We start from the raw sequence: 12815 nt of genomic DNA on the forward strand, positions 1-12815 counted from the left end.
TGTAAGTAACCATTTCCTTGTGAAATCTGGGAAGGTGTAGATTTCAAGGAGGGGGTGTCTTCAGGCCATTCAAACGATGTGTTGAAGACACCTGGGTGACACATCCTCATGCTAGAATACACACAGACAGACAGTGACAAACCTAGAATCAGCGCCTTCACCCTCAACCCAGGACCCCATTTTGCATGGCATTGCTAGCGTGTCAGGCCCAGGACCCACAGGAATCAGGCAGGGTTTTCACAGTTGGGTTCAAGGCAGTGTGACAGGTAATGAAAGCAGCCTGCATGTGCTCGCCTTCTCCGCCCATACTTCACTAATAGTGTGTCATGTATTGTAGACAGTGGTGCTGGAGGTATAGAAAGGGACAGAGTTGTTTAGGCAAAACGGGATGGGGGGGCTTATTGGTAATTGAGTCGCTTCATGCTGTTTTCCTTTGGCCAAAATGTGACAGTTACTAGGAAGCAATTATGTATTAATTAATAACTGCATTTTATAGCCGATTAAGCTCCTGTTGGAAAGAGATATTGCTCTCAGTGGGACTTCCTAATCAGTGGGGGTCTTACAACACATGTACATCCCTGCCTCTGAAGCTCTCTGTCACCCTCCTGTGGTGAGCATTTACTACCACAATTACTACCTACAATGAGAGATGATCGGTACAACGTTCCAGTAAGCACTTTTACTAAACCAAAGATTTAGCTTTTATTAATCAATATTCCTCAGTGTTTCAAATTTAGTTAGCAATTTCTAATAAGTTATGAAACAGTTGTAATTAATAATAAGGTTTTTGGCCATAGAAGAATCACAATGATTAGTAATCGTCAAACTCCAAAATAAAATTATTACTGATTTTGGCTCTGTATTCTAGCAATTTGATTTGAAATTATGCAAGGAGGTAAATGTGCAGACTGTCAGCTTTAATGTGAGGGAAACCTCCTCCATATCAGGTAAACCATTTAGATATTAGAGCACATTTTGTATGTAGTCCTCAATTTTAGGGCACCAAAAGTGTTTGGACAATTGTCTTGAAAGCTTATTCCTGCAGTAAAGCATTCATTCAAAATAAATGTCCAGTTTAATTTCTTAATTAGGACAACCCAGACAAAATTAACTAATACACTGTCTCAGGGTTGCAGGGAATTCCATTTCAATTAGTCAATTCTAGAAGAAATCCTCAATCCCAACATAAACTGAATTGGCAAAATTGAGATGTATGTAGGTAACCTTTGTCTACAGCCTCCAAAGCCCCGGGGCAGTGATTAGGACATTTCCCTGTGTAAGGTGCCATCATTTGTAAGGTGTATTCAACAGGTTCAACTGTCTGTGTACACTACATAGTGGGGGAGACGACCCAGGACCCCAACCGCAGCCACGAGGGTCCAAATAAACAATCAGCTACGTAGCTGACACAGCCAGTAGCCGTTGGGTTAATTTATTCAAACGTTTTCCGTCAATAAACACCTTTGAGCACCTCACACTTGTCCTGTGTCCATGTTCTGTGCTTTTCACCTGCCACATAACCTTCCCAGAAATAACTTCAGATACAGACATTTTAGGGTATATGTTAATTTATTTTTCCTGCATTTCAAAATCTCAGACCATTTATTTGACTAACTTTTATCTTGTGTACATGACACATTTCAGGGGAAATATTTTTTAAAGCCAATGTACTCCGTGTTGAACGACACAGTGTCAAGAAAATCCAAGAGGTAATACATTATTTCATAAACCTATTAAAGTGGTTTCTCGAATGATATGAACTGTTGTTTACATCACAATAACAGGATACATTTCCATTCTCAAACATCACATTGTAAAAATATCCCCACACTTGCCTCAGGAGCATACTGTTGAAGATAAAAGATTGAAAAGTCTGTCCATGGAAAGTAAAGCAATCACACAAGTCCTTTGTGAAACATTTGAATCAAAAAGAAAAAAATATGGAGGGACAGACAGAGAGGCATAAAGGGACAGAAGAAAGCCATAGTAAGAAAAATCGGGAAAATGGATTGGTTGAGTAGTCAGAGAAGGTATATAGGGGTTGTGCAATCAGAGTCAGACTGAAGTCCCACTCACATTCCCAGCCATTTCGGCTTGATGAGGATGTTGAAATTGGTCTTCTGCAGCTTCTTTGCGATCATGGTGAACACCTAGCTATCAGCCGTGATGCTTGTATCCGATTCAACAGCAACTAAGACGGAGGGTGGTTGAGTCGGCATCACCTGAAGGGTAGTATGGACTAGAGCAGCTTTATGTAGACTGTGGTTGTATGTATGTGAAGAATAAGCACAGGACAGCTGTGTGTGTAGAGTGTGTGAGGCTGCACAGTTGTGCATGTATACAAACTGTAGGTTCATGTGCAAATAATGTAGGTTTCATAAAGGGGACCAGCACAAAAATATATGCACTCACTACTGCAATTTAGTCTGGATGAGTATGTCTGCAGAATTACCACAGTGGGCCCGTCAAAATAAAGTATGTCTCACAACAGTAAATTGATCTGGATTAGAGTGTCTCCTGGTTATATATTGATGGTAAAAAATAGAACATTGCTAATATGTCTTTCCTCTAATATACATATAGGGGCTTGGAAATTCAATGACATTGGTCCAATAGGCAACTATTTGGTAGAAACCAACATTACCATTGTCATCATGTCCTTGAATGTGTTTTTGACAGATATTGACAATATTGACATTAACAAAGACAGCAAAAAATTGCTGGCGATGCTAACAATGTTAGCTCAAATTCAGACTCTTTCCAGTGTTAACTAGCTTAAATTAAACTGGTTCTCAAATTAATCTGGTGACATGAAAATAATGCTATTAATTGGGGTTTCAAGCCATACCCTAAGGCATCATCAACACCATCATGAGCACTCATTAAGGAATTGAGTACTGGACATCATCCTCAGAAGATTGATCAAAATGCATTGTGACAAAATGTGTAGTGTTATGGAAAATCTTGAACGGATTTATTCTTACTCCTATACATGTATAAATGGGTTACTAGTTAAAAGTACTGAGTCTCTATGTTTAGATAAGAAAATGAATGTAGGAGAGGGAGATCTGCCCACATGGAAATAACCTATATAAACATATATGTTTAAATATAGGTTTTGATATATGTTTTTAATATATGTGACATATATAAAATTGGCCGTTTTCCTATATTATATGTACATATATACACATATATGTTCATATATGGGTACATATATGTACCTATATGGGTACATATATGCACGTTTATATGTGTGCATATATGTACATATATACGGGCTTATATGTACCTATATAGGTACATATATGCACGTATATATGTACCCATATATGCACATATGTGTACATATATGGGTACATATATACGTGCATACATGTACCTATATAGGTACATATATGCAAGTATATATGGGTGCATATATGCATGTATATATGCACCTATATGTTTACCTATATATTAGTAAAATTATTAAAATCCATAGCTACTATGCAACATAAATAAAAGCCCAAAATGTAGAAATGTACATTTATTTATTTACTTAAGAACAATCAAATAGAACAAGAACAAAAACAAGACAAAAAACTGAATAGAAAAAAAAAACTATTTATCTTGTTGATCTTCTCAGCTCCGTGAGCTTTGAATTGATAGATGTGCCTATCTGCCCTTGGCTGGCTGCCGGCCACTTCTTCAATGTAGCATCTAGAGAAGACAAAAATAATTAGATAGTATAATAATAATATAGTGCTTCATCAGGAACCCAAAGTGCTTACAGTACAGCTGCGACTGGAGACATATTTTGGATAAAGGGCTGACCATAATAAAAAATGTGTCATGTAAACACATCAATTGGAAGATTCTGATTGGATTCTGCTAAATCTGAAAGAAATTCTGATTGGAAACATCACCCCCCCTTTTTGGGGGGGGGGCATTGTTCTTTCATATGCACACGTCCGTCATGGGAACTGCATTGTTAACAGTCACACAGTCAATCATGTGCATCCAAAGCAGAGAAAATTCATGGATAGGAAAAATGTTGCCACTCCCGAGTTTTTTGTTTAGCTTAAAACACAGGTGAAGTACAACTTCTGCAGTTGTTTTAGGGAAATTAAGACCGCTCTGCGGATGTCAAAATGCTATTATTCTGAATAAGGCTTGGTGCATGTTTATGCACGTCATGATTAGATTATTTGTTTCCATGTAAACAGATTCAGATATTCTAATCCCTCAAATTTTTTATCTGATGTAAGAAACTTTGCACATGTAAACATATCTAGTTGTCAATGGGCTGCACTTTTATAGCATTTTCCTGCACCCCCAAAATACATTACAATGTCCTCCCATTGACCCATTCACACACACATTCCACCCGCGAGCTGCCATGCTAGGTTTACTCGAAGAGCAATAAGATCAAGCAATAAAATCAAGCAAATCAATTACCGGTATAGACAAAATAAGGCACAAACACAGGACAGAGGGGATTAAGGTGAAGGAGGGGTGAATATGATTATTTAAGAACACTTCAGACGACAACAATATGCCATGAGGTTATTTGCAACACTATATGTTCTACAAAATAGAGGACTACACACCTTACAGCGCAATACCCCAGCAATGTGGCTTTAGAAGAGGAAAGGTAGGATCAAGAAGTCAGAAAGCGATGAATTAGTATTAAAGGTGCCAAGCAGATACAGTAACAATAATTGGTGCCCTACTTTATGCAGTCTCCATTGATGCCTAATAAATATTGATACAAGTAGGCTATGGTTAAAGTGGTGAACTTATAAAGTCTTAAAAGTTTGGTTTTCCCTTCTCAATGCATTATGCATTTACTCACCAATAATGGCTGCCTTTTTAATTTGGTCAAGTGCGACCAGCTGCTCCCCATCCCCTCTGGTTGGCTTCCCACCTTAAAGTAATATTTCAAAATTATTATGAAAGGGGTGTAAAATGAAGGTGGAGAAAGCAAGAGTTTTTTTTATATACACATCATCTTTTCTTGAGGTGCAAGGAAATACAAAAATGCCAAGTAAAAAAGCGATGGTATCCCCGCACACACATAATTTATTCCACAGAATATGACTGTTTTTTTTTTTCAAGGACAGAAGAGATTAGGAACATGTTGTTTTGTACCATTCAGGTTGCTTTTCAGCAAAGTCTCCAAATCAAAGGTGCCCAGCAGGAGATTCCGCACCATGGCAGTAGCAGAGGGGGCAAGGCGGGCTGCTTTCCACGCTTCTGCCTGGCAAAACACCCCAGAGCCCTTTATAACTTCCATCTGAAAAATAATTTCACATCACAATATACATTTATTGGCAATTTTTTAGAAACTTTTTCATGTTTCATATTGATTCTTATGCTTAGCTTCCCAATAGTTAATAGGTTTTTATGTATAAATGCAGATTAATGATATGTATAAATGCAGATGAATGATAAAGAAATGAAACAAATTAATCACTGCCCAAAACGTTATTAAAGGAGAGAAGGAGGAGGACAGGGTGGGGGGAAAGGAGGAGGTTGGATGGAGAGTAGGGAAGGAGAAAAGACAGTGGGTGGAGAGGAGTGAAGGGGGCAGGAGGAGAGGATGATTGTCACTATAACACTAATTGGCTCCTACAAAGCACACAGTTTATACCCATCCTTACTACATAATATGTTATTCACCTGTGTTTTCGCTGAGGTCTCAGCTGTTGCTGCAGTCTTGTTAGAGAAGAAAAACATTGTTAAACTCTTCAACAATTTTATAAATATGGGGCAAGTAAATTACATATTACCACTAACTATCCCAACATAAAAATCCCTATAGCTCAGTTGGAGCCTTAAGTAAAATCTGAGGTATAAAAGGGTTACACACACCTGTGGTGTCTCTCGAAAGCGCTCAGTCACCATGGGACTCTCTTTAAAGGGCTCGGTGTCCTCTGGGCTCGGTGTCCTCTGGGCTCTGTCTCCTCTCTGGAGTCTTAGAGAAGAAAGAAACATAGTAAAACTCAACAATTTCTATTCATCCAAGCAAGCCACTATAGATTCTTATTTACAGGGGGGGCTTGAAAAACATTAAACATGCCAATAAATTAAAGTTACATGCAAAAGTAATCAGCCAAACATAATAAAAATCCATATAGCTCTGTTTGAGTAACAAGTAAAATAAATAAATAAATAAAAATGCAAGGGGGTTACTCACCGGTTGCATTTCTCCAAAAGTCGAGAAGGAGGAATCTAGATCCTCCACAGGAGTCCTTCCAGTCTTCTTCATAGAAGAAAAATATAGTTATTCTCTTAAATAAATTAAAGTGTAAATACATAAAAAATTAACACTATCAATCAGCCCAACATCACAAGTCTCTCCAGTTCTGCTTGAGAAACAATTTTAAAAAGCAATGAAAATCAGAGGAACTTACCTTTTGAGCAATAATGGCGATGTCACTTTTCATTTGAGGGATTTCTAGAAAGAGGTTATATAAAGAAAAAACTATAATTACAATCACTAGATCTAAATAGCACCCAGCAACTCAGTGCCCTTACTCTTCGAAAGACATTTCCTGCAGGTGTGAACTCAAGCTAAAACCCTCCAAAGCCCATTGATAAGGCTCTGCATAGGAAACCTGGTTGTGAACGCAATTTTCTTTCTCCAATTTCTCCCAAATTCTAATTCCCCAGGGTTTTTTTCTGGAGCCGATTGCCTTCTTGAGCCGTTGAAGGCAGAAAAGCATCATTTATTCTCATGAACTGTATGTTCTCTAGGCCATGACTTTTGTTAACCCTCTACAAATTCCTCCAGAAAGAGACAAATAAATATAAATCTAATTTGAATCTTATCAACGGCTATATGAGCACACACACTACCTCACCAGCTAACAACATATTTTGCCAAACACGTGTTTCAGCCCATAACATTTCTAAGTTTACACTTCTCTGCCACCGCAATATCCATCTCCAGAAAAAACCTTGCTAATAAATATAAAAATTAGGAATACTTACGATTGATGATAATGTCTTTCAGACGTGCATTTTCATTTTTAAGAGAATGGACTTCATTTCTCAACTCCTGCAAATTTCTTTGCATTTGGTCAAGTTTCCTTCTCTCCCACATCTGTTCATCCAGGTGTTTTCTAAATTCAGCAGCTGTCTACGAGAAAGAGACAGAGAGAAGAACAACAGCTAATTGTTATATAACTTATTTTGTAAATGGTTGATTCTGATTGGCTGGGAGGATGTCACGAGAGGTGTAAGAGGAAGGTGGCAAGAAGTCTAGGGCAGAAGTCCCTCCACTTGGCTATATGTAACTGGTTGTCCGGCCTCCTGGTGGTTATTCCTTACTTAAAACATGAAACTTCCTCATCTTGTATGTCATGTAATGTATGTATGTAATACACCACACAATGGATGTCATCATTTAGGCTACCTTTTTCTTAGAGGGTGGTACTATGTCCTCTTCATCCCCAATACGCTCCTCCTCTTCGCTGGCCCGCTGGGAGGGAGAGAGAAAGAGAGAGGACAAAGTTGCCTACTGTGCCGGTGTCATACCTTGTTACAGCTACTGGTAATGCACTTTATTATAAAAGTCTTACTTATCTTTACTGTATTGCAATGTAACAACACACACTGGATGCAGACTGGTAGTGTACCTTGTTCTTTGAAGGCCTGTCATGACGCGCCTCATCCTCCTCCTCCTCCTTCTCCTCCTCCTCCTCGTGGTTGTATTTAGAAGGACATCTCTTTTTATTGTCAACCTTGACAGAGAGAAACAGACTGACTTTTAGCCCAACTCTTATTAACTTACGTTACACCACCTTGCACATACATCTTGTCAACAAAGCACATGAAATCATCATAGATGACACAATTACAAACCTACACACATGCCTACACATTAAGAAACAAGAGAGAGAGGGGGAGATCATTTAAGTAAAGCACCAATTGGTGCAGTCAGTTACCCTTTTCTTTGAAGCCTTCTCAGTCTGCCCCTGATCACGGTACTTTGAGTTTGGGATGTGAGGACGTTTTGTTTGCTGTGTGACTTCTTTCTCCATCTCGATCCCACGCAGTTTAATTTGGAGAGTTTTTTCAAATTCTGGTGCAATAAAATTAAAATGTTATCATGAACTGCAAACGTTTGTCTCATCATGCTTAACGTTACCAAATCTAACATTAGTCCCAATTGGACTTCGCTTACATTAGCAAATTATGTAGCTAACATGAGCCAGAAAGCGAAGCTATTGCTAACCAGGGACCTAGCAAGATCCATTTTAGACTTCTTTAAGAGCGAGAAAAAACATTAAATGTGGTATGTAACTACATAACGTCAGATAAAGTTAGCATGTAACATACTTGCCACGTCAATAATTCTTGCTCGGTGCACCGGCCAGGGTTGGCGGCCTTTCGCCATTCCACCAGCTTCTCGTTTTTTTCAGTCCTTTCAAGAAATGTTTTTACTGAAAAATTCCGGACACAGTCGAGAGCCAAAATACTATGGGCCCCTCTATCCTCACCCTCAGTCCATTCAAGTAGGACATAGCGGATCTCCAACGCTGATATCGCCATTTTTACGCCCAGCCGTTATCTTTCGGCGCGAAAGATAGTGTGCTGGGCCGCATGCGGATGGCGTCATCAACTACGCGACGCTGTAGCGGCTGATCGGTGGCAGCAGAGTGGAGAAATGCAATTTAGACGCAATTAAAGAAAAGCAATAGATATGGATCCAGTACGTTACAAAAGGTACCTCGTTGACGACGAAGCACCCGTTCCAGAAAGAACAAAGAGAAGACGTAAACGAAAGTAAGTCTTGTAACAAAACGTACTAGAAGCTAGCTAGCTAAATTAGCCAGCTAACAAAGCTACCAGCTACAGATAATTTCCTATACCATGTAAACGCATGTGGCATAATTCCCCTTAATGTATGTTAAGTATGTTTGTATAAAGGTAAAATGTATCTTTCCATGTCCACTGTACCTTTCCATGTCCAAAGTAAATAAATAAAGAAAACTGTTCAAGTTGGAACTCTAGCCAGGAAAATATTTCACTTTGTGTGTTTTGAATCTACAGTCTTAAAGGTTTCACCTCATGAATGGAATTTACCTGCTTGGACTTAATCAATCAGTCATATCAATCCTATTATATTGAGTGATGCATGAAGTGTTTTAACATTACCACAACATTTTTATTAGGGACATTTCTGAAGATATGGGTGATGATGAAGAAGCTGTGGCCTCTTCTTCTACAACTCAGTAAGTAGAAAACACGCACACCAAATTAAATACCAAATTAAAAAACCTACATATTTCTTGCTGAATTATTTTTATTTTAGGTATCTCACCCAAGAGGACAATCAAGACGACCCGGTGTCTACTGCTTCTGATGACACAGTAAGTGGCTAAAAATGGCAAAAATATTAAAGTTAGGTGTTTTTTGTTTTGTTCGTGCATGTGCATGCACACTAGTTAATGTAAATCATCATAGATAATTCCACAACCCAATTCTTCCTGATGTTGCTTAAAGTGTCAGAAAAATATACATGTGGACAAAAGGGGGCATAAAATTAATTTGGAGAAAAAAATAAACAAAGACACTTGAGCCTTCAAATGCAAGTGGTTACCAACCACATGAAATGGTACATTTGTATGAGTCTGTGCAAATTTGGGATTGCTAATCCAATGTTTTAAATTCACAGATGAACCAACCCATACCTGGCCCTAGCTCTTCACCTGGGGAGCCAGTAGAGGAACACCTAGAAGACCCCACAAGTCCAACTTTAGACCAGAAACCAACAAAAGAACAGGTGGACCTCCTGCTGCTGGCATTAAAACTCAAACATGGATTAACAAATAGAGCCTTGGAGGACATCATGCATCTTATCAACTTTATTGCTGGTCCTGGTGGGGAATTGGTTAGTGGCTCAAAGTACCTTTTCTACAAAGCATTTGATTCAGTGAAAGACATATTAGAAGTACATTATGTGTGCAAGAGTTGCAAGGTAAGCATGCAGGAAGGTCCCTTTAATGTCAAGTGCCCAGTCTGTGACCAGGACACATCAAAAGCGCATGCACAAAAAGACCAGTGTTTTTTGTACTTGCCACTAAAATACCAAATTAAAAAACTGCTTGAGGACCACCAATTAGGGAAACACCTGAAACACCGCTTTGAGAAGAAGGATGCCTCCATCAAAGATATACATGATGGACATTTATACAAAAAACTATCACCCCTTGCATCACCAGACAGCATATCACTGACTTTCAACTGTGATGGAGTGCCAGTGCACAAATCAAACACAAAAAGTTTGTGGCCAATTTTGTGTACTATTAATGAACTGCCAATACAGCTACGTGCAAAACATGTTATGCTTTGTGGCCTGTGGTTTGGTCAAAACAAACCAAATATGAACACTTACATGAAACCATTTGTCGATGAATGCATAGAGTTGTACTCTAATGGTCTTATATGGGAAAGGGAAAGTGGGGAAATTGTCACAAGTAAAGTACTGCTTACTACCATGGTGGCAGATTCAGTTGCTCGGCCACTGATTCAGAACTTTAAACAGTTTAATGGTGAGTTTGGGTGTTCTTTTTGTATGCAGAAAGGAACAAGTGTGCTAAAATGCAGGGGGCGTGTAAGGGCTTATCCCTATGAAAAAGCAGAGTTGAGGAATCCCTCCCAGACTGATGATCTGGTGGAAGAGGCTCTTGCTGGAAACCCCACTAAGGGAGTGAAAGGGCCTAGTATTTTGTCTTGTCTACCTGATTTTAATATCATTGATGGCTGTGTTCCAGATTATAAGCACAGTGTGCTGCTGGGTGTAGCAAGAAGCATCACCACGCTGTGGTTTCATTCTGAAAACAACCAATCGCCATGGTATATCGGACACTCAACAGAACAGATTGATGACATTTTAACTTCTATTAAACCCCCCTGTAATGTTTCCCGTGTCCCCCGCTCAGTGAAAGAGAAAAAGTTCTGGAAGGCACACGAGTGGAACATGTGGTTGTTTTATTACAGCATACCAACATTGAAAGGGGTCTTACCTGAAAAATATCTAAAGCACTGGTTTAAGTTGGTAAAGGGGGTTTCTCTTCTACTCGGTGAGAATATATCACCACTGCACATATCAGAATCTGAGGGGTTGCTAACAGAGTTTGTTCAGGAAATGGAGACCCTTTATGGGATCAATAATGTCACTTTCAATGTACATTTGTGCCTTCATCTGCCCAATACTGTGAGGAACTGGGGTCCCCTCTGGGCACAGTCTGCATTTGTGTTTGAGTCATACAATGGGATCATTTTAGATATGATAAAGAGCAGCCAGGGAGTTTCTCTGCAGATAATGAAAACAGTTTGGCTACAGGTTGCATTTCCATCATTTTCCCAAAAAACCATGGTGGCAGCTTCTGATGATTACTTCGCTCTCTTAGAGTCTTTTTCAGTTGAGAAAAAAATGGTGCAGGAAGTAAGTCGCTGTCATGGTGTTACATCTCTGGGTAGGCCTAAAATTTGTATGATCAGAAATGATGATTTTCTGGCCTTGAACAGCATCAGCAACCTTGAAAATAGAGTCACTGTGAAGTATTTTTGCAGAGTAGTGGTTAATCTTGAAATAGTTCATTCACAAAACTACTCGCGTACTTTTCGGAGAAACTCGTACACTGTCATTCTTTCTGATCGAGAGGAAAGTATTTTCTCTGTGAAGACATTTATTGTCTGTGATCTGGGGCAGGGGGAGACATGTTATGCAGTGGGGAAGTACTACCAAAAAGTGAAACAGGACATCTGCGGTCAATTTAAGAATCCTTGTTATTTCATCCCTGTAGGGAAATGTCTGGAGCCTTTAGTTGCTATACAAGCATCTCAGATAAAAGAAAAGTGTCTGTTTGTTAAAACTGTGAACAGAAATGTTGACATTGTCTTCAAATTCATTAACCACAGTGAAATGCTCAGATAGATGTGGGATGATGATGATTACCTGAATGTATGTTCTATGTACTTTTCTTTTGTTAGTTTTTTTGCTACATTCAGACTGTAATGACCTTTCAGCCATATTCTGGAAAATGCATTAATACAGAAAACATTGCATTTGGTGGATGTAACGGTGAATGTTTGGATGTGTATGAGCTGTAATGTGAATCTGGAAGTGACTTGAAATTGGAAAAAGGGCTTGATTGACAAAAATAAAAAAAACACAAACCATTTTGTAATACATTTCCTTCTTTTCCACTATTTTCATACAAGAAAGAATTGACCTTGTAAATGTTTCAGGAAAACGTGTAGACATCATAGCTTTCCATCTCCTCTCACTTAAGTGCCATAGTTAAATTCCATAACATGCCAATTAGATGTGATACCCATTTCACATGTTCGCACATACATAAGTTCTTGCATAATTTTTTTTAGTTATTTCTTAGTTATTGCCTTGATAATAGAAAATATGAGCTAGGCATCATGTATGACAGTTTCCAAAGTGAGATATGAGCTACAAAATGACCAGATCTTGCCATGAGCTAGGAGACGTATCTTGTATGTACATATAGGGCTTATATGTGGATATAAAGAAGCAATACAGGAGACCTATATGGCCTGTATATGCACATATATGCACCTCAATTTTGCCTATATGTGGCATATACACGCATATATGCAGCATATATATTATCATATATGTGCATATATGCTGTATATATGCAGCATATATGTGCATATAGACTGCATATAGGTTACATATATGCGCATATATCCTCATATAGGTTCTTTCCATGTGGGTGGTATTTGTTTATGGTCATCATTGAATGGTATCAGTAGAACACTGGGTTCTCCACCAATCTGTCTAT

At 38.7% G+C, this 12815-nt stretch overlaps 2 protein-coding genes across 3 annotated transcripts; one reads left to right on the plus strand and one right to left on the minus strand.

The window, feature by feature from the left end:
- Positions 1-5669: 5669 nt before the first annotated feature.
- LOC117595145 (ABC transporter F family member 4-like) lies at positions 5670-8395 on the minus strand. 2 transcript variants are annotated; one of them, XM_034294939.1, is made up of 9 exons: positions 8329-8395; positions 7935-8071; positions 7626-7730; positions 7403-7468; positions 6979-7126; positions 6399-6442; positions 6182-6244; positions 5857-5959; positions 5670-5700 (listed from the first exon to the last, which is right to left on the minus strand). In XM_034294939.1, the coding sequence occupies exons 1-8, from the start codon at positions 8384-8386 to the stop codon at positions 5900-5902; spliced, it is 681 nt and encodes a 226-aa protein (XP_034150830.1). In that variant the 5' UTR covers positions 8387-8395; the 3' UTR covers positions 5670-5700; positions 5857-5899. The 2 variants fall into 2 exon arrangements, with proteins under 2 accessions (XP_034150830.1, XP_034150829.1); XM_034294938.1 differs by having other exon boundaries at positions 6182-6247.
- Positions 8396-8572: 177 nt separating this feature from the next.
- LOC117595144 lies at positions 8573-12150 on the plus strand. The gene is made up of 4 exons (XM_034294937.1): positions 8573-8775; positions 9165-9224; positions 9305-9362; positions 9668-12150. The coding sequence occupies exons 1-4, from the start codon at positions 8693-8695 to the stop codon at positions 11930-11932; spliced, it is 2466 nt and encodes an 821-aa protein (XP_034150828.1). The 5' UTR covers positions 8573-8692; the 3' UTR covers positions 11933-12150.
- The last annotated feature ends 665 nt before the right edge of the window (positions 12151-12815 follow it).

Source organism: Esox lucius, chromosome 11, assembly GCF_011004845.1.
Source record: "Esox lucius isolate fEsoLuc1 chromosome 11, fEsoLuc1.pri, whole genome shotgun sequence".
NCBI classification, from domain to species: domain Eukaryota; kingdom Metazoa; phylum Chordata; class Actinopteri; order Esociformes; family Esocidae; genus Esox; species Esox lucius.

Bases quoted from the DNA above. Each gene is read 5' to 3' on its own strand.
- LOC117595145 (XM_034294938.1), bottom strand. From the start codon at position 8,386: ATGGCGAAAGGCCGCCAACCCTGGCCGGTGCACCGAGCAAGAATTATT. The intron at 7,127-7,402 runs GTAGCCTAAATG...TCTTTCTCGTAG, and splicing joins TACCACCCTCTAAGAAAAAG to ACAGCTGCTGAATTTAGAAA. The intron at 6,248-6,398 runs GTAAGTTCCTCT...TCTTCTATGAAG, and splicing joins TCGCCATTATTGCTCAAAAG to AAGACTGGAAGGACTCCTGT.
- LOC117595144 (XM_034294937.1), top strand. From the start codon at position 8,693: ATGGATCCAGTACGTTACAAAAGGTACCTCGTTGACGACGAAGCACCC. The intron at 8,776-9,164 runs GTAAGTCTTGTA...CATTTTTATTAG, and splicing joins AAGAGAAGACGTAAACGAAA to GGACATTTCTGAAGATATGG. The intron at 9,225-9,304 runs GTAAGTAGAAAA...TTTTTATTTTAG, and splicing joins GCCTCTTCTTCTACAACTCA to GTATCTCACCCAAGAGGACA.